The sequence below is a fragment of the Centruroides vittatus genome, unplaced genomic scaffold (assembly GCF_030686945.1).
Source record: "Centruroides vittatus isolate TY-2023 unplaced genomic scaffold, ASM3068694v2 contig_370, whole genome shotgun sequence".
In the NCBI taxonomy this organism is placed as follows: Eukaryota; Metazoa; Arthropoda; class Arachnida; order Scorpiones; family Buthidae; genus Centruroides; species Centruroides vittatus.
The window spans coordinates 844,085-865,387 of NW_027122193.1; the positions used below are offsets into that span (position 1 = coordinate 844,085).

Consider the following 21,303-nt stretch of genomic DNA (forward strand, 5'->3'; position numbering starts at 1 on the left):
CGTTTAGAATATAATTTAATATACGTAACATTCAAAAATTTCCAAATTAATTTAATATAAATTTGAAATTTCCAATGAAAAGTTTTCGAAATATTATTTTAAAATGTTCGATTTTTTGTTCTATTTACTTTTTATATAATTTTTGATAAAAATATTTAAAAACCAAGAATGCTCTTCGTATTGATTTAATGTTAAATATTTTCAATTTCTAATGTTTTCCGTTGTCGAAAATATTAGAAGCATTTTAAATTGATAATCTATTTCCAACGTTATTGTGAGGCCGGGTCCTCACCCCCTTCAAAAACATACTACCGCTGGTTCGGGGCCGTCCATAAATTACGTAAGGTATTTTGGGGTGGGTGGGGTCAAGGATTTCTTACGATTTCTTACTCAGGGGTAGGGAGGTAATAGACTTCGTCTTACGTAATATTCTTATTTTTATTTTTTGATCTCGTTGAGTTTTGAATTTGGCTTCAATTTGGCGGTTTCTATTTAAGAACGCTCGGTGTACTGTACCAATGACATCTTGTGTGACGTGATAGAATAATAACGCTAGCAGGCTCACGGTCTACACATTTTTATCGTGGGAGAAAGGCAGTGTGGTGTTTTCTCTCTTGTTTTGTTTTGTATGACGTTTCTGTTTACACGCGTAGTAGCTAGTCGATCGGCTTTTTGCGTCCTTTTGTGAAAATTAAAATTAATATAAAAATGAACATTATGACGTTGATTAATGATAATAATAACGAAAAGATTGTTAATAATTAAAAAATAAAGTTCTTAAAATAAATTGTTCATTCGAATTTATTAAATTTTTATATTTTTAAATTTGTTCACATAAAGTCTTTATAAATCATAGTACATATTAATTAACTAATTAATAATTATATATTTTGGACCTAAGATTTTTAGGGTTTCATAAAAAAACTTTTTTTTTAAATCTTTTTTTTTAAATCATGCCTAAATATTACGTAAGATAGGGAAGGGGAGGGGGATCAAAGAAAATATTACAGTTTCTTACACAGGGGTGGGTGGGGGTCTAGAATGGCCGAAATCACCCTTACGTAATTTATGGATGGCCCCTTTAGTAAAAATGTTAATAGTATTATATTTAAATTTTAAAGTGTAATTAATATGGAGCCCGAGTTAATAAAATTTTTGACTCTTCATTTGAAAACTAACTTCTGCAGTTTGTGACTTTATTTACAAATCACGAAATAAAATGCAAAAAATCCAGCGAGTTGCGTAACTTTCTGGCAAAACAGTTTAACATTGTGTGGAGCCATCTGTTGAGATTTTATTATAATTTTTTTTTTTAAACATTACTCAAGATGCTACATGTGAACACCTCTATCTCCCCACTCCGTCGATCTTTAACCACCAAAATTTAATAAATCAATGACACTAATACACAAATCCTTCCTGCAAAATTTCAGAAATTTTCGACGAAAGACATAGGAGTTATAAGGCTTCAAACTGGGTAAATAAAATCGCTCCCCAAACACATACACATACACTAACATCTACACATATAGAAAAAATCTCCAAACTTTTTTTGCATTTCTCGATGTTGTTCCAAAGCCTCCCACACCAAAAATGCAAAAGTCCTGGAGTGCCATTTTTTGACCGATCGCCATACTTACCTTCTGTTATATATAACAGCCGGGAAAGTAAAAGTAAATGTAATGTAGTAATTATGAATTACCAAATCAGTAAAACAATATGGTTAATGTTACCTTAGGTAGCCAAGATAGCGGCTCGTCTCTGATTCCAGCAAGGAAACAGTGGGACGCACGTTCTAACCTAACCTAACCGTATGCCGGATGGCCGAGCGGTCAAGGTGGCAGCGTACCGCTCTGGGGGACCCGGGGTCGAATAATCCCCAGGAAGTTTTCGGAGGGTAGTCCGTTCGGATATGTCGGGCCCCGTCCCTCACTACCCGGTCGCCTCATTGTCGGCCTGGCCGAACCCATAATGGGCCTACTAAAAGAGGCCCTCTTAATGCCCACAGGGCGGAAAGAGTTAAAAAAAACCTAACCTAACCCATTCCAATAATTTGGTTGCTAATAATTATGGTAATTTATTAGAATAGGTTAGGTTAGAACGTGCGTCCCACTCTTTCCTTGCTGGAATCAGAGACGAGCCGCCATCTTGGCTACCTAAGGTAACATTAACCAAAAAGATAAATCAAAACAGATTTTTTAATCTCACGCTTACAGTTGAGTAGTTAAGTTTTTGAGTTTAAAACACTCGATATTTAAGGCAGGATAATAATGAAATAATCAAATTAAAATTTTTAATATTGCTTCGAGAAATTTAAAATTTACAATTAAATAAATATTATTGTGATAATAAACATTTATCACAACGTAAGAATTATAATAAATAAGGAAAACCAGAACGGATGACAAATACGAAAACTGTAATTAAAATGACTCGCGTATTATTAAAATATGACGCAACGGTATTAATACTAAAAATATTTACTATTTTTTAGAATTTGTTTTTAATATAAAAATTACTCTGTAATTATTTGATAATCATTTATTTCACTTAAATTATTATTACGAGTCGGTCCCGTTCCTCACCACTCGTTGTGGGCCTGGCTGAATCCATAATGGGCTTGCAAAAAGAGACCCAAGGGTGGAACCCAACAGTATTTGATAATTACTATTAGGTATTTGGTTAATGTTACCTATGGTTCCAAAATGGCGGCTCGTCTGATTCCAGCAAGGAAACAGTGAAGACGCACGTTCTAACCTAACCTAACCTATTCTAATAATTTTGTTGGTAATGATTATGGTAATTTATTAGAATAGGTTAGGTTAGGTTAGAACGTGAGTCTCCACTGTTTCTCTTCTTCTATTTGCTAGAATCAGAGACGAACCGCCATCTTGGAACCATAGGTAACATTAACCAATATTTTTCATTTATATTACCGTTTTATACAGTATTTCATTATAAAAATTTCTCATTGTCGGATTTTTGTGGATATATAAAATAAGGTGTATTTTTTATGTACATTAAGAGGAAGGGTCTTTATAGGGCGGCCGGGTACCGAGGGGGCCCCAGTCATTCGGGAAACAAACTTTCTTGTATATTGAATTATTATTAATGCAGTAAATTTAATAATAATTGTTACGTATAGCACAGAACCAAAAGAAACGATGAATTCTAATATAGAAACTTTCTGGTTTTTCACACGGACGGAGGTCAAACCGGTTTTCAACTTCAGTGAATGTGCATTTTATTGTGAAATTTTGAAAGATTATATCTGACCATCAATCGTAAAATATTAGATAATTGAATAAATGTATTCTAAATAACCTAAATGTATCGTTTCTTTCCTTCAAGTACTAGGAAATTGTTACGTCTTGTAATCGAAAGTCATATAAATAGGATTATATATGAGTAAAAACATTGGCTTACTGTATGTATTGTTGCATTCGGGGCTATATAGCTGTAAGTAGAATTAAATACAGGATAACATTATAGACTATTCAGTTTAAGCGTTATAGAAACACGAGACTGGATTTAGCACTGTAAAATTGTGTACAGGTATATATTTAGAAAATAAAGTTACAAGAATAATTATAGTCAGGACTATAGAACAGCCTATAGGATGCATTCAAGGCTGTAGAGCTAAATATAGGATTACATTCAAGGCTAAATATCATGTAGGCCTATATAAGAATATTTTCAAGATAGCAGAATTAAATATAACTCAATGACTGTTATTGTAGAGTTACATTTAGAAAGTACGAGTTATACAAAATTACATTCAAAGCTGTCGAATTAAACGTAGTTACACGTCTTTCATATTGACTTATTTATAGTCTAAATAAGTTTTAATAAAAATCAAAATTGATCCAGCTGATAATCTATCAAAACAAGAAAAAGCCGATAAATCCTTTAAGTAGCATAAAGTTTATTAAACTTTAAATAAGATAAGATAATAGTGAGGTTGCGGCCGAAGTTTTAAACGCGGAAACGTGTACGTCGGACGTTCAGTGCCGCCTTCTGTAAGCCTAGAAGGTTGACAATGGCGTTTGGAACGTCGAGCATTATTCCACTGGCCATTGTCAAATTTCTAGGCTTACAGAAAGACGGCGCTGAACACGTTATATTGAAAACATCAGCCGCAACCTCGCAAATATTTCAAAATACTTCTTAAATTAACAGGAATATTTTCATAAAAAAAATTAAATAAATAAATCAAAATAATAGATTGGATTATTTATTTAAACAACGAGCAGATTGATTGGTTTAAAAAATATTTTTTAAAACATGTCATATTTTCGACCAATGGCAGAAGCGAAGAGAAAAATCAAGTGGAATGCACGTGCGACGAGAATGTAGTAAACTAATCGATAGACGAGATCGTCTGCTGTGAGAAATGGTTCGCAGTTATGACATTCGTTGGGCCTTTACGTGGTTATTCGTTATATTTGTTAATGTTTACTGTTATAAACCCGTCGTTATTATACACGGATTGTTCGACAAACCGGAAAATTTAGAATATTTAGCTTCGTATATTTCAAAGGTGAGTTCATTCTTCAAATATTACATTTTATAGAAGAGTCGTCATAGGATTTCATTCTTAAATGATTCATTATTTTGCAGTTATGTTTAATTGGAAGCGTGTAAACTGATACGTAATTAAATAATTCGTAAATACGAAGATGTGACACGTTGTTAATTAAAAATAAATCAATTTATCTTATTAACAGATAAAATTTTATATTTGTATGAATGGTTTATCGATTACGAATGAATTATTATGTAAAAAATTACATTTTACATTTAATCTTTACAGAAAAGTCATTTGCATTTCTCTTCGACAAGTTAACAATTGCTTTATTTTTTTGTCGTTTTTATTTAAAATTGGATTTGGAAAAGCTGTTAAAATGTTTTTGAACGCATCCGTCTGACCGTCTTTTGGAAGTTTTGTTTACGTTCGATTTAAATCCTCGAAGACGAAGTCGCGTGTTTGAAAATGCCCGAATAATACTTACGAAATACTTGCTCGACGTCGCTTTGGGTTTTTACTTGACGTTTTTGGAGAGAAATGCCGGTTGTCTTTCTCCGAAGAATAAAGTAAAATATAAAGTTACGTTGCGTCCTTTCAAAAACCTGATTATATTTGCTTACTTATTCGCTTTTTATTATAAACCGAAATGTCTTCCGATAACTAAACTTGCTAAAGTGAAGTCGGTTTTTATTATTTAAATTTATAGAGTTTTCGGTTTATTTTAAAATAAATAAATATGATCAAGCATTTATTATATATTGTTTGCTTGTTACTAAATGTTTTTAATAACTTTGACGTGTTTTTCTTTTTTAAATTTTTATTAGAATATATATATATATATTTTGTTTTTCTTACAGATATTTTGTGATGATGATATGTTCGAGTTGCAATAAATTTATGTAATAGTTTGCAAAACTGATAACGATGAACAGTCAAATATTTTTCTGTTGATGGTTGTTTCTTCGTAATAATTAAAAAATTTTACATTTGATCTTGATTATCGTTTAAATAAATACACTTACGGAATTGATAAAATATTATTAAAGATTATGATAAAAAATATATGTTTGTACAGTTTATTGATCTATGACAAATGATGATTAAAATGAGTAATATACATTCCAATTTATATTAAACATTTTTTTGTTATTGTTTACATTTCGAAATTAATTCGTAGAAATTTTTTTTAAATATTAACATTATTATTGATGTCCGTTTATACATTCGTGAAAAGAAGGGTAAAAGAAAAAGCTGTAAAGAAAACGTAATTTAAAATTAAACACTACCATCTTTTATCTGTAAACGACAGCTGAAACATCATTACTGTTGAATAAATAATACGTATATAAGAAATTTATCTCTATTTAAATAAATAATGTGTATAATCTGAACTGATTGAATAAAATATTGAAGTTTGAAATTTTAAATTTACTTATTTATAGAAACATTCAAGGACAAATGTTACTGTTATAAACCTTTACGATGGGCTGAAAAGTCTTTCTCCATTATGGGAACAAATCCACGAATTTGGAAATTCTGTATCAAAAATAATGAAAGAAAATCCAAATGGTATTCATATGATTGGTTATTCTCAAGGTTAGTTAATTTATTTTTTAATTTTAATATATAATACACTGTAGTTACGATACTCAAAAGATTTATTTATGATAATTTTCCATAATACTTTATTTTTCTGATTAATGTTGAGTTCATTTTTGAATGAAATAATTTTCACTTAATATATTTTGATTTTTCTGCTTTGAGTGGAAATAGATAACTTATAAATCTCACTAATTTTCAGTTTTGGATCAAAGCCAACAAAAGCTTTCCAATTTTATGAAACCACAAAAAAATATTTTATCTAGTTTCCAGAAGAAATTAAGCAATCTAATATATTACATGTTTTATTATTTTATAAAATCTCAAAATTTTATTAATAATATATTACATCTTACCGAAAAAGTTTGTCTCAGTTAAATGTAATAATATAAGTAATAATAAAATATAAAAGTATTAAAAATATAATGTTTTTTTTGTTTTATCCAGATGTGAAAGCAAATTTTTGGAATTATTGCTGCTATTGTGGCAATACAAATATATTATAAAAAATGATCTGTTAGAAATTTAACCATTTCTAAGAACCATTTGACTATAAATACAATGTAAATAATAATATCAAGTAACAGAGATGAGAAAAATAATTTTCCTTTGCCTTTTTATATTTTACAATTAATAAAGTATAACATTATCAATTACCAAGATAATACAGAATATTCCAGAAGGTTTTGGTTCCAATAACTTTTCATAAATAATATAATTATGTGTTAAAGCAACAACGCTGAATTCAATGATAAATCATCACTAAACTTGATTAAATTTTTGGAAGTCAGACAATTAACCTTTTAATTATCAAGGATACTGAAAAATTACATCAAAGAATTGTAAAATGGGACATCGTTTGTATTATCAGTGAGGTCTGCTTTTTTGCTCGTGGTCTAATACATTGATTTATCACCATTCACTTACTTTTACTGTCTGTACACATTGTTGTATAGACAGTATGTATAAACTTCATAATCGTAATTGTGAGTATTTAATTCTAAAAATTATGTAGATGAATGCATTGATCTGATTAGCTAATAAATCAGGAAGTAGATGCAGCTACTTCATCATATTTTGAAATTGTCACATTTTAAAATTCTTTTAAATTTTCAAAATTATTTTGACAGATTGCTAGCTGTAAGATTTGATTGGCTAATACGCATTTAAGAATAAAGTCCTTAAACACAGAACTAAACTAATGCATCTTTAGAGGCATTAAAATATAAATATATCTTCAAATTACTTCAAATATATGTAATAAAATATATTTTTTTGTAGCGCTTTCTATATAAAGATACTAGATACATTTTACACACTTTTCCAAAAACTAAATTTAAGTAAAACAAACATTTTCAGCCTGATTGATAAGCTTTTGTCATATTTTTAGAGATTCTGTTTTTGGAATAAAATATTCTTTGATGTAAATTGTTTTTAAATCATAGCAGGTTTTTTGATTATCCAATATATCAAGAAATAACAGAAATAAAATACATTTAAATGTAAAACTAAAAATAAAATAAAATCGAATACAATTAAGAATTTTATTATATTGGATAATCTAAAAACTTATTATGATTTTAAAAAATAATTTTTTTATGTCAGAGTACTTTATTCCAAAAGTAGAATTTCTATTTGAAAACTCGATAAAGGTCAAAAATGATTGTTTTAATTACACACTTTTCCAGCAATTAAATTTAAGGTGTGTTTAGTGGCTTTATATACTGTGGAAGTTCCACCTTTGGCTATTATTGGTAGTATATCCTGTTGAAAATACAACAAATGTGTAGGAAATTACTTATGAAATAAATTTGCTATATTCTAGATTTCAAGTTAGTGGAGTGTGTTTTCAAAATCACGTTGAGTTAGACATACAAAATATATTGCATTTATAGGAATGACATTGAAACAAAAATAAAATTTGCCTTAGTGAACGATTTGACTTAGTAAAGTTTAGACTTGATCAGTCAACTGTATAATGTATATACTAATTACTGCCAACAAAATTCAAACAGTACTCTACATCAAAGTTATCCTTCAGTTTTTCATAAGTATTTTATTTTGATCTGCAGTTTTCATTTTTAATAATCTTTTTATTTACAGGATGGTTCAAAAGACATTTAACTGAGATATATATAAAGATTTTAATAAGGATTAAACTTTTTATGCTTTCTGTCGTGTGAGAACTAAGATGGCCTTTTTATCAAGCACACAATGGACATCCAAGTGGTGAGGAACAGGGCCTAACATATCCAGAGACCATCCCCAAAAATTCCTGGAGTTTTTGGGGTTAGACATGCCTGCATTTGATCCTGGATCTCCAGAGCTACAGCATGATGCTCTAAGTGCCTAAGCCATCTGGCCAGTACATAGTGTGCCAAGTGCTGTTCAGGCTGGACAAAACCTGAATTAATTGAATTTTTATAGTTTCTTTGGATATGAAACTTCAGATGTGTTAATTTAGAAATTTAGACGTGTTTCAGAAGCATTGTAAGCATGCTTGTGTATGAAACAGTTTGTGAGGTTTATTGTTTCAGTTTCATTAATGGCCATTATTTGCAGTAATACCAGACTTATTATACCAGGATAGGAATTATTGCTTGATTAGGAAATCAGCATTTATTGATTCATTTTGTATGGGGAATACATTTCAGACCATTTTGTCCCTCGTCAGCTATATAAAATGAAAAAATAAACGTTGATTTCCTAATCAAGCAATAATTCTTATGTTGGCATAATAAGTCTAGTATTATTGTGGATGATGATGGCCAATAATGAAACTATGAAATAACAGCCAGGTATGAAGCAAATACAGAAAACAGGTTTATTGTCATTTGCTTTTAATACATGACACTAGTAAAAACCTGTTATTTCATTATAAAAATGTATTTACACATGTTAAAACAATAAATACAATTTTAATCAAATTTCTTGAGAAGTAAAAAATAATAATAGAAAAAGAGCAGTTGCAAGCTTACAAAAACAATTTTAAAGGAAACCATAAAAATCATTGCTCATCTTGGTTTCTGCCATTGCTGAGATACTGAAATATCCAATATCTTTATCACTGTCATTAGATTCTTTATTGCTTTCATAACTAATTGAAGGTACTTCAAGCCATGGGAGAACTTCATTTTTTCAGTTTATACTATGCATTTGATGCTAGTTATCTAGATGAAATGACTGGATCTAATGAGATAAATAGCTAGTGAAGTTCTATATTAGTTGCTTGCCTGCTAACTTTTCTGTATCTTTTCTCCCAAAATCTTTGGAAATCTTTGTTCCTTGCTGAGCAAAGATGCCAGGAGGCATCTCTATGGGGAGTAATGAAACTTTGATCATCTTTAGATCCATGGACAATGATTTTATATACATATGGAGGCACAGTATCACGAATAGCGTTATACATACAGCTTAGCTGTTTCTAGTATCCAGTTTAATACATATTCAAATTTAAAAATGAATGTAAAAAGAAGTGGTAGTGGAACATAACATGTATTGCTACATTATTCTGTCATTATGAATATCAACTCCGGTTAGGGTCCATCAGTGACCAAGTGGATAAAACCACTTAAGAATTGTAGTTTGCATTTGGTTTGCACCTGACCAATGGGCTGGCCATGTGGAGTTTACTGGGTTTTCTTCACAAGTCTAATGCCTAAATAGAGGCTAGTTTTCTGTAGAAAGTCCTCTCAGGTGGTACCTCCTTAGCAGATCACCGAAGCATTGCATTGTGTTAATTTATCTATCCAACCTAATTCTGGCCAGCTATGCCCTTGTTTAATCAGTTGCTAATATCTGTCAAGGTAATAGGAGATGGTGCATAATTTTTTAATATGTTATTGCAAACACTTTAGAACACAAACAAATAAAAATGGACTTTTTGTAATCATGTTGCCTCCCTTAAGAGTGTAGATAAATTTGCAAAATATGACTATGAAAAGCTGGAACATATTTCAGTACTTAACTGTAACAACCAGAGCACTTTTCCAGCAAATGATTGGTTATCTGATGTACATACATTTTTGTCTTAATTTATAAGTGTGCTTCAGGTCAACATAGAACTTTCTATCATTTTAAAATGGAATGAATCTTCCATCTATGATGCTTTTGGAATTTTAAATTATGAAGAACCAGGTTTCATTTTATGACTTCAGATTGAAAATCAAAATTAAAAATCCAAACCAGCTACAATGCATTATACAGTAATGTCTCCTATAAATTACAGTATAATTGTCACTAGTTAGAATCCAACAAGAGGGTTGTCTTAAAACATTTGCCACACCACAGATTCTATTTCCAAGATTGTGGAACACGCATTCTTCCTCTCTGGAGGCTTTATCCACAAGATTCCAGAAAAGGTTCATGTATTTTCCTGTACTGTGGTGCCAGTGTTACACTGCCATTACAATACTACAAGAACTTTGGAACTGCAAGTATAATTGATTTTGAAATGGCTAATAGAAATTTGTTTATAAGCCCATTTTGTTAGTAATTGTAAGTGTTTACATTTTTAAATTATGAAGAGAGAGTTTTCAATTGTTTTTAACACAAGTTTAAATTTTTTTAATGTAAAGGAAAAAAGCATGCTACGTGCATCGTGGGGAAATATCTTTAAAACTGATAAAAATTTAAAGTAAAATTAAGAAAATTAAGTTATATTTTCTAATTTTATTTTTCATTTTGTTTCTAGAAGATAATTGGCAAAATTGGATTATGTAATTTAATAAGCCATTTTTATTATCTATCAGGAAATATTTATATCATTGTTTAATTTGTAGTCAAAAATATTCACAGAATAAAATTAAGTCTAATGCAAAATTTTTGGATTTTTGCACAGTTTCCTCTACAAACTTGTATTTTCTAATTTATTTTCAGATAAACAGTTGTTTTCACAAATTATTACTATAAAATCGTGGAATAATGACGAGTGAATGCCCACCTTTTGGAATATCCACTAAATATGAATATCTTATTAAAAGTAAAGCCTGTGATTACCAAGAAATGCTTAATTATAGGAGTCTTGACTCTTACAATTATTTTTAAAGTTGTAAAGTAGGTGAAATTTTAATTAATAAATTATCATAAAACATTTGTGTCCTTAAGGTTTGTGATGGCTCTTCATTTGTCTTATTTGCAAGTATTCATTCTGTATGGACTTTTGTGTCTAAAGATGACAAAGTTATTTATCTAGCTGAATGTACTGTACATGCATGGTTGTTATCCACTCTCTTCTTAAATTTTCATCACATGAAAATGAATGTAACTGGAATGGTTGAATACATGGTAAGTTTGCAGATGTGAATGACACTGCTGGGACTTTAACAGAGCTGTAAAGCATGTTCATAGGTGCAAAAAAGTCAAAGGAACCATACCCCTAAATGTGACCCTTTGCAAGATATAGCCCCCCAAAATCAGTCTAAAGTCTACTTCCAGGCACTATAGGAAGTCACGCTGCATGCTCCACTAATCATATTGCATGTTTAAGTCCGTGCAGCATGGTGATCAGACATTTTAATGATATTTATTGGCAAAGAATAAAGAAAAGTCTGACACCTAACCCTTTTCAAGATACTGTATTTACTTGCAAATAAGACAAGGTTTTTATTCATTTTTCACTGCTTCAATAACCTAGGTTGTCCTATATGTGAAAGCAAAGGATTCTTTGCATTTTTGCAATAATTTTTGTGAACCTTGTATTTGCATTTTTTACCGGATGCTCACCCTCTGGTGTTTGAAAACAAAAGTATTTTATCTAGGTCATTTGAATCATTCTTGTGTATTGTCGGGAGTAAAGATGAATAGCAATAAGAAAAGCAAAGCTTTTGCATTTAATTCCAAAATCACACAGGAGCCTGATATAAGTTTTAATTTATTCTCAGGTGAAAACAGATGATTATTCGGAAATCAGAATTTGGAGAAACTTATAAGTGTAATCGACAGAGTGGATTCGACTGTTAAGAATAGGCAAAAAAGTTTCCGGATTGTCCAGCTTTACATGTAAAATTGACAACATAATTTGCTCAAGATTTTTCCTTAAAATTTAAAATGCCAGTAATTTTTGCAGGACAATGTGTGCATTTATGTGCATTTGATATAAAATTAGAATTGTATTAATAAATCTAATTTTCTTTATTTTGATCTTTAAAGTCGCACCTTGTCTTATATGCGAGTAAATACGGTATTTGTCTCCAAATGTGGAACCCAACAGTGGCAGTTCTGGTTGACATCTTGCTTGCAGAGCTTGCAAGCAAGTTATGTTATTTGCATTGTAATCAGTGCCTGTAACAAATAATAAATGCAATAAATATCTGTGTACTAGTATTACTGCCTATTCTCCATGCTCCCTGTTGTCAAGACTTGCTATCGCTCAGCTTGACCGATGCTCCACATTTAGTCGTGCACTTTGGTGCTAGCTGTTGCTTGCACCGCATCACCCAGATAGGGCGGTCCCCACACCCCTCTAAAACTATATAACATAAGGTACTCCACAAACAGTCAAGTGGGCTACTCGAAGCTGGCATAGTCAGTGGACTAAATAGTTAAATGTAATACTCTTAGCAGAATGCACAGTACACAGCATGACTCGCAATTATGTGCAGCTGATCTTTGGGGGCCAGTATCTCACAATGGGTCTCATTTAGTGGTATGGTTCCTTTGACTTTTTTGCTCTTATGGACATACTCTACAGCTCTGTTAAGATCCAGCAGCATCATTCATATCTGCAATTGTACTGAATAGATGGACAATCTCGATGCATCATGTTTTTGTGTACATCACATGCAGTTTCAAACCACTTATAAAGAACTCTTTGGCTATTATTGCAATCAAGCACTGTATATCATCTACCTGAACTGGTATTATAAGGCATTTTGCCAATGAAAAATTGAAAAAATTGTAGACCTACACTAACAACTAGCGGTATCTTAATGAGTGTCAAGACATATGCCCTTGTGTGGCAGAATTCAAAAACACATTCTGGAAACTTGTGGATAAATTTCAGGATTTCCGTTCTCTTTATATGGTTTTCATTAAAGACTTTTAAATTAGCAAATCTAGAAGCTAAATTATAACCCTGTGCTCTGTGGCATAACAGGCTAAAGCCATGACTGGTTATTGTGAATGATTGTAACTATTCTGTAAATTTCCATCAGTGTTTTTCAGCTTTCCAGCTCATCTTCAGGGGGATATGTATTAAAAACAATATCTAGAGATTAGATAATTTAGATTTTTTAATGTTTTCAAAACATGAGCTGAACTCCAAAATTTCCAAAGATTGGAAGTTTAGTCTTAAGTATACATTCAGTACTTTTCATTTCTCAGAACAGTTTGAAGATTTTTAGTCATTTCAAAGCATTCATTCTTTTAAGTCATAATGAAGATGTAAATATGGCACAGTATTAAATCTGAATAATAAATAAATAGCTGATTTCAGTGATCCATAACATCACTATCTAATCTTTAAAAAAACTCTTGTCAAATGTGGAATTAAATCAATATAACATAATTATATGTTTAGAAACAAGTTACTTTGAATAGTTTGACAAAATATTTAGAAATTGATTAAATGTTTCTACAATAGCTTGATAGAATGATTTGCACTTGAGATAGCATAAACATAAATTCTGTACTTAAGTCACTTTCAACTGTTTAGAGCAGCAAAAACTTTTAATAAGTAACATTTTTAGTCATATTTTATGACCATCTTTTAGTTTACAAACTTTCAATTGAAAGATTTAGAATGCAAGAAAAGGTTCCATTTTCTTGTGTTTTAAATCTAGACAGATTTTATTTACATACAGTGAAGATACGATAATATATTATGTTTGTTACTTTTCTCCAGATAAGAATTAATTTTATTCAAAACAAGGAAAACAAACAAAACAATTTTGTTTTATTCAAAACCAAAATAATGCAGTATTTTAGATAAATCTCATGCATGCTATTTTAAGTGTTTTAATCTTTTTTTGCTTCTTATATAAAACTTGCTAGAAATATATTTATAGAAATTTAAAATGATATTCGAATCGCCAAGCGCCTGCATTAACATCTGTCTTTTAGTCGCCAAAAGCAGTTGATGAGGGCTTTATGCCAAAATGCATCCTATAAAATATCATTGGTTCTAATAAATATCTAAATATGAATTTTTAAGGTACAGTAAGACCCCACTTAATGCGGGGGATGCGTTCCTAGATGACAGAGCACTAAACGAAACAGCATTAAATGGGGTCATCTTAATACGTAAATAAGGGGATACGTGAAACAGAACAGAAAATAGGAAAATTTATCAGTTTTTTTTTTTGTTTTATTTTGTAACATTTATTGTTAAATACTTTTTTATTACATTAATTATAGACTTATTTATTGCTAATATCGAAATTTATTCATAAAACATTCATGAAAATAAAAAAAAAGTTTGAGTAAAGAAGTTATGTTTGTGATGAGGAAGGTTCTTCCTCATTTGACATCTTTTGTTTCTTTGTGAAGAAGTCATCTAACGTCGTTTGCCTTTTCCTGTTTCGTTCAGCAAGCAGTTGTCGATAGCAAGACATCGCATCCGTGACACTTCGTCTTGCCTTTGAACTTCTATCAAAATTGAAATCATTTTGTATAAACTGATCCATTATTTCCGTTATACTGGTTAAACTTTTTTAGAAAATCCGTTGAAAGTTCCTTTTGCTCCTCATCTTCAGAAATGCTAATTTCGTCATCTTCATGCACCTGTTCTACTACTTCTTTAAGATTGTTGTTGGAAAAACTTTCTCCAGTTGTAACTTGCAATAATTTTTCAATATCCTGCACATTTATATTATTTAACCCTGTTTCATTAGCTAGCTTGACAATTTCGTCGACGTTAACAATGTGTCAACGTCCTTGCTTAGCTCTGGCCATACATTCTTCCATACTCCTTTCAAAACATTTCTCGGTCACCTCATTCCAGGAAAGATTGATGTTGTCTACAGCATCCATGATATTACAGTTTTTCCAAAAATCTCTAATGGATTGTTTATCTGCTCCATCTGTTTTATCAATCGGTTGTCGTAATGTCCGCCGCAGATAATAAGCTTTAAAATTTGATATTACGCCTTGATCCCAACACTGCGTGCGATCTCGGGTAATTCCAATACTACCGCGTAATACCGAAACAGCGTTAAGCGGGGTCTTTCTACATATTGGAGTACCAACTAGCACCTCAAAATTCTAAGCAATAAATATTTTATCTGGATAATTTGTCAGCACTTCATATTTATTTACAAAATATATTACTAGTAGAAATTTTATTTTATAGTGTAATTCAAACTGAATTATATTTTACTTATATTTACTTTCTATTAAAAATTTATTTCTTATGAAACAAGAAACAATTCTTATTTAAGCAATTTACAAAAAAAAAACCCTTTTCATTTTTAATAAATTCAAAATCTTTTTTATAATTCGAGATACATACATACATACATACATACATTTTTATGATGATATTTTTGAAAACATGAAGTTTAATACAGAAAGAAAAATGTAATACATAGTTGCTTTATATAAATAATAGTTTATAAGAACTAATGAAGTTCCTGCATTTTTTAAGTGAATAAAGAATTGTAAAATTAAAATATAATAATTCCAATTATATTAAATCTTTATATTAGTATTATTATTATTATTACTTATAGAATGAAGTGTGATGTTTTCAAAACTAATCTACATTTTCTATGTTGAATTACACAACTTAAGTACATAGTCCTGAGAAGGTGATGAGTTTTAAACATAGTGATGATGCTAGTCTAAATAGTGGAATTTTTGCAAAGGTATTTGCAAAGGTATTATATGTGTAAATGTGTGTATGTATTAACAACATACCAATAGTGACTATTTCTATTTGTAGTTAAATTTTAACTTAAAAAAAATATATGCTATTCAGTGACTACTTTTGAGTTAGTGACATCTGTGTCGTGGTGTTTTGCAGTGGCACCTTGGAAAATGGGTTATTCTTTGTTACATGTGGAATTGATGCTATTATGAAATATTCCCAGTGAAGAGCAATAACTTATTTGATCCTGTGTTAAGTTATAGTGGTAAAAATTAGATTACTTATATTATTAAGTTGTGAATGTCATTCTGTGTTTATTGGTATATGTGTCAACATTGCAGCTTTCTGTAGTGCCATATATATGTTTTTATTAAGGTTTAATGTTTCTAGATTTTGTGTATTGTATGTGGTACAACACCAGTAGAAGAGAAGACAACCAGTACAATAAATACCTTATCCATCCTCCATATATATCTTACTTCTTGAGCAAGTGGAGTGTACTTGTTGATTTTTTTCAGTATAAGCATTTTTTGTCATGAGTGTTTGGAACAGAGATGTCTATTATATCGGCAATCTTACTGCATTTGTCAAAGAGTGATGTCAGGTCTGTTGTGATGAATTGTTTTATCTGTGATTATAACTCTGTTGTAGTATATTTTGTGTGTGTCATTTTCTAATACTGCCTGTGGAGTATATTTGTAGTATAGTACCTGGGTGTTTAATAATCTGTGTTTGTGTGCAAGTTCTTGGTGTATTATATTTGCTATTTGATTATGCTTATGAAAATAGTCTGTTTGTGCTAAGAGCTTGCAGCCAGAAATTATATGTTGTATTGTTTCTGGTAGAATGAGGCATTTTCTGCAAGAGTCATTTGTGAGTGGTGTATCCTACAGGATGTGTTTTCTGTAGTTTTTAGTGTTTATGATCTTGAATGGCAGTCATAAACTCCTCTGTCTCTCCAGACAGACTACTTAGCCAGTAGTTTGATGCAGTTTTGTCAACAATGTCCTAAGCTAGATCTTAGGCATGCTTGCCGTGTCTTTTTTGGGCCTATGACTGCTTAGTGGTGTCTGTTATTTATGTATTGAGCTATGTCCAGGTATTCAGAGTATAAGTTTAAGGGTCCATTTACACACAACAGTGACGTAACCATGCAGTGTCTGCTCAGTGCAGTGATTTTTTGCCGGCAGGAAATCGTTGACCTACTTTTAAACCACCCTGTCCAAACTCATCCATCACAGTGCCATGCAGTGGCAGTGGCGTGACCGTACTGTGAAAGTACATTTGACTCAAACGATATTTTCACTGATGGTAAATTTTGTTTTCCAATGGATGACAAACATTTAATTGAAATCGTGCATCAACACCCTGTTCTATTTGATTTATCTCATTCGAAATACATGGATATTGGGTACAAAATAAATATTTCTCTGTTTTGTTCAATAAAATATGAAATGCATGTTGGGACATTTGAAAATATTCAAAAAATATAGACTTGTCATCTATTAATTTTTTATAGAGAGTATGAAACTCCCCTTCTGTTGCTCTTTTTTGTCCATGCTTGATGTACCCACTTGTGGCACTTTCTTGATTGCATTTCTTTTTATTCTTCATCCAAACATTTAGCTATCATAGTCAATTCATTCTCAGAAAAGTTTACGACCACTCAACAACAGCACGATCACGTCACTGTTGTGTGTAAATACATCTTTGCCGTGCCGGACATCACTGTTACAAAACGGTCACTGTACCAGCACATCACTGTTGTGTGTAAATGGACCCTAAAGGTATATGATTATTGTCTGCCAGAGTTATAGCTTTATGTAATCTTGATGTTTCTTGTTTTTGTGGAGAATCTCCTGCAGTGTCAGAATTTGTTTGTAGTGAAGGTTAACTATATTAGTCAGGCTATGGTCATCTTTATGAGGAAGAGTTAGTCTTTCTTTTAGTTAGTCTTTAAATGATTTTGGGTGATACTGATTATGCTTAGTAAGTGTTGTTTTTGTTTTCCTTTGGAGTTGCTTGAGATCTCTGCCTGTCTAGTGTGTAACTCCAAAAGAGTAAGTGAGTATAAGGATAGCATATGTATTAATAGCTTTAATAGTATATTTTGCATTTAGGTGTATTCTCAATATTGCATGTAATCTGTTCTGGTATTTGAGTATTAATCTTTATTTTATCTGTGCATGTTCTGTAAGTTTGGCCTGTTAGAATCTTAAATATTTATAAAACTCTCCTTCTTCCATGGATTCAATAATATCTTCACTTGTAAGTACAGTCTCCTTTCTTCAGAACTTCTCTTTCAATGTGTAGTGTTTTTCATCTATCTAGACCAAACTCCATTTGTATATCATTTGAATACATGTGTGTAGTTTGTAAGAGATGATGCAGCTGATTCTGTATGGATGTATAAAGTTTGATATCATTTATGTGCTGTACATGAGGTGCGATAATGTGAACAGTGTTATTTTGTTGTGTCTGATATTGTAGACATATTGTGTTCTATTCAATGTGTTAGATAAAGGGTTAAGTGCAAAGCAGAACCAAAGAAGACTCAAGGAATCTCCTTGAAAAATTCTTCACCTGATATATACTTGATTTATTTTTGTGTGTGTTACAGAGGTTAAGATGTAATGTTGTTCTCCAGTGGAGCATGGTAAAACCATTATTATTATCATCATCTTTTGTTTTTGAATGGCACGAGTTTTATGGAATGTCGAGTTATTGAGAGTCGAGTTTCTGGGACTCTATCGTAACGTTATTAGTGTAAATAAAGAAAGACAGGTTAAATTTCAGTTATATAAATGAATGAAATTGGTTTTCATTTTGTAATTAAAATTATTCTGCTTTTATTTAAAAATGTAACATTTACAAAAAATATATCTTATTAATTCATACTTTTTAATAAACTTAGTATTATTTTCTTCTGATATGATTGTGTTGAATAATTCCAACAATTCAGCAGGAGACAGCAAGTGTGAATGGTGACTGCTTGCCATGTTTGTCTTTATGCTATAAAATTCTATGCTAAATCTCACAAAACTTACAAAACCATGTGGAAAAAATTTTCTAGACCCGTCAATAGATGTCTGTAAAGTTTCATGTTTATCCACAAGTAAATAAGCATACTTCAATGAGATGAACTTGAAGGACATGTGTGTATATTGTATATATATAAGGGCTTGGTCTGTAGAACTCACCACATGTATCATATGTATTTATCAAAAGGTTAAATGAACTGATAACACAAAAAGAAAGAAAGAAACAAGTTAGAATTGAGAGATTACATCTCTGTTTAAAAAATTGTTAATTTAGCTCTTTTGTTTAAACTGAAGTATTTCTATTTTTTATTTCTGAAATTCTTGTTAAATTTATAAACTTTTTATTTTCTAGGTGGTTTAATTGCGAGAGGAATTATTTCAACATTGGACAATCATAATGTAAATACATTCATCTCTCTTAGTTCACCACAAATGGGACAATATGGTGGTATGTTATATAAAAAAAATATACAAAAATAATCCAATCTAACTCATTGGCCAATCTAACTCATTTTAAAAATTCTTTATTCCTCTACTGTATTACAGTTTAAAGAATTTTTAAAATGTGTTAGATTGGACACTCAGTATGATAAACTCTTACATAAGATAACCTTTGTAAATATAAATCAAATATTATTATTATAATATTTAGGAAGGGTTAGAAGTACAAAATAATCTAATAATCTTAATCTTTGCTGTTATTTTATGCTTGAGCAATGCCTGGCTCATCTTCTAATGATAGAATAATTCTTAATTTAAAAATTTCATTAATTTATCTGGAAAAAGATTTGTTAACAGGGTCTAAATTGCAACTACTATATTTTGATTAAATTTGTTGTTGTTTGTATTATTCTGAGTTGAATTTTCTTAGAGATTGTCATTTGTGAATTAAGTATCTTGATCCACTTTCTAATTGTTTTATACATTTAAAAAATGAACACATTCAAAATAAAATTATATGAAGGTTCTAAATCTTGAAAAGAAGGAAACCTTTTAAAATGAAGTATGGCAGTATCTTGTAAAATATTTATCTATTTTATTTATGTATATTAAAGTTTAGAATTTATAACTATTTTGATTATTAATTATTTTATTAAAAAATTTAATCCGTATTTATTAATAATGAATTACAGAATTAATTCAGTTTTACTTTATTGATAGATACAGATATTATTAAAGTTTGGTTTCGTGATTTAATCAAGAAATATGCATATAAGTAAGTACAATATTTTAAAATACAGTGAATAAATTTGAAATATAACTTTTATGGAATAATTAGAATAAATTATTAATTTATGAAGAAACAATTGTTACTTTTATAATTTTGGGATTTATTTCAAAGGAATGAGTGGATTTGAGTTTGGTTTATTTGTTAATTGAAATAACTAACACTAAATCACACAGACACACACACACATTAAATAACACTATCTATCTATAATGTCTGAAACAATTAAGATTGATTTCTGATATATTTTGTTCATATAATAGCAAACGATAAGTACTTTATTATAGCATATAACAATTTACTTATTCTGTTTTAAAAATTTCTTGATAGAAAGTAAAAGAAAAAATTTATTTTAGAAATTATTTGTCTTTTATGCTCTGATTATAAAATAAACATAATTAGTAAATGTTAAAATATGTTTACTAATTATTTAGTATGTTATAATGTTATAGCTTACTGCCAAAATAAACATTTTCATATTGTTTTCTTAGAAATGTTTGATTATAGAAAAATCAAAGTTTGTCTTAAATGTACTGTACAGTACATGACTAAAAAACATACATTAAAGAAATCCAACAACTAATGTATTTTGTTCAAAACGAAAGAAAAAGAGTTGGTTATATTAATATTGTAAAGTACATATTTAATGCATTTATGTTTAGTTATAATGAAAAATAGTTTCAGTTAAGAGATCTAGAACGGCAGTCACCAACCGGTGGACCACTGATGGTCTGCAAGAAAGTTTTGGTGATCTGTAGAGAAATTTGAGTATTGATCAACCTCGAGGTTATGTGAAGTATTATGAAAGAAATGCAAAATGCTTGGTTGCTTTTTCTCACTCATTGGGAGTTTTTTATTCAAATCTAAAATCAAACATGAAATGACTGTTATCAATAAATAATAATGTAAGTGCAATTGTCATCCTTTGTTGAAAAGAGCCAAGAATCCATAAACTTTATTTCAAACAAGCAGCAACAAACTTCATACTAATTTGTTATAATTAAACATGTGAATTTTACATTAATAAAGTAAAATAGAACTTTTATGATCATTATTGTATAGATCATTTAAAAAATTCGTGATAGTGGTCTGTTGAATTCAA

The 21,303-nt window shown here is 30.1% G+C and overlaps 1 protein-coding gene across 2 annotated transcripts in view; it reads left to right on the forward strand.

Moving 5' to 3' along the window:
* The first annotated feature begins 4,309 nt into the window (after window positions 1-4,309).
* The window catches only part of Ppt2 (palmitoyl-protein thioesterase 2), a 33,595-nt gene continuing 16,601 nt past the window's right edge, over window positions 4,310-21,303 (forward strand). For both annotated transcript variants that reach the window (XR_010880776.1, XM_067270331.1), the window contains exons 1-4: window positions 4,310-4,540; window positions 5,971-6,124; window positions 19,326-19,421; window positions 20,135-20,189. Coding sequence is in view for 1 of the 2 variants with exons in the window: in XM_067270331.1 (XP_067126432.1) it covers window positions 4,394-4,540; window positions 5,971-6,124; window positions 19,326-19,421; window positions 20,135-20,189 (452 nt within the window). In the remaining variant the exon portion in view is untranslated. The remainder of the gene's footprint in view (window positions 4,541-5,970; window positions 6,125-19,325; window positions 19,422-20,134; window positions 20,190-21,303) is intronic.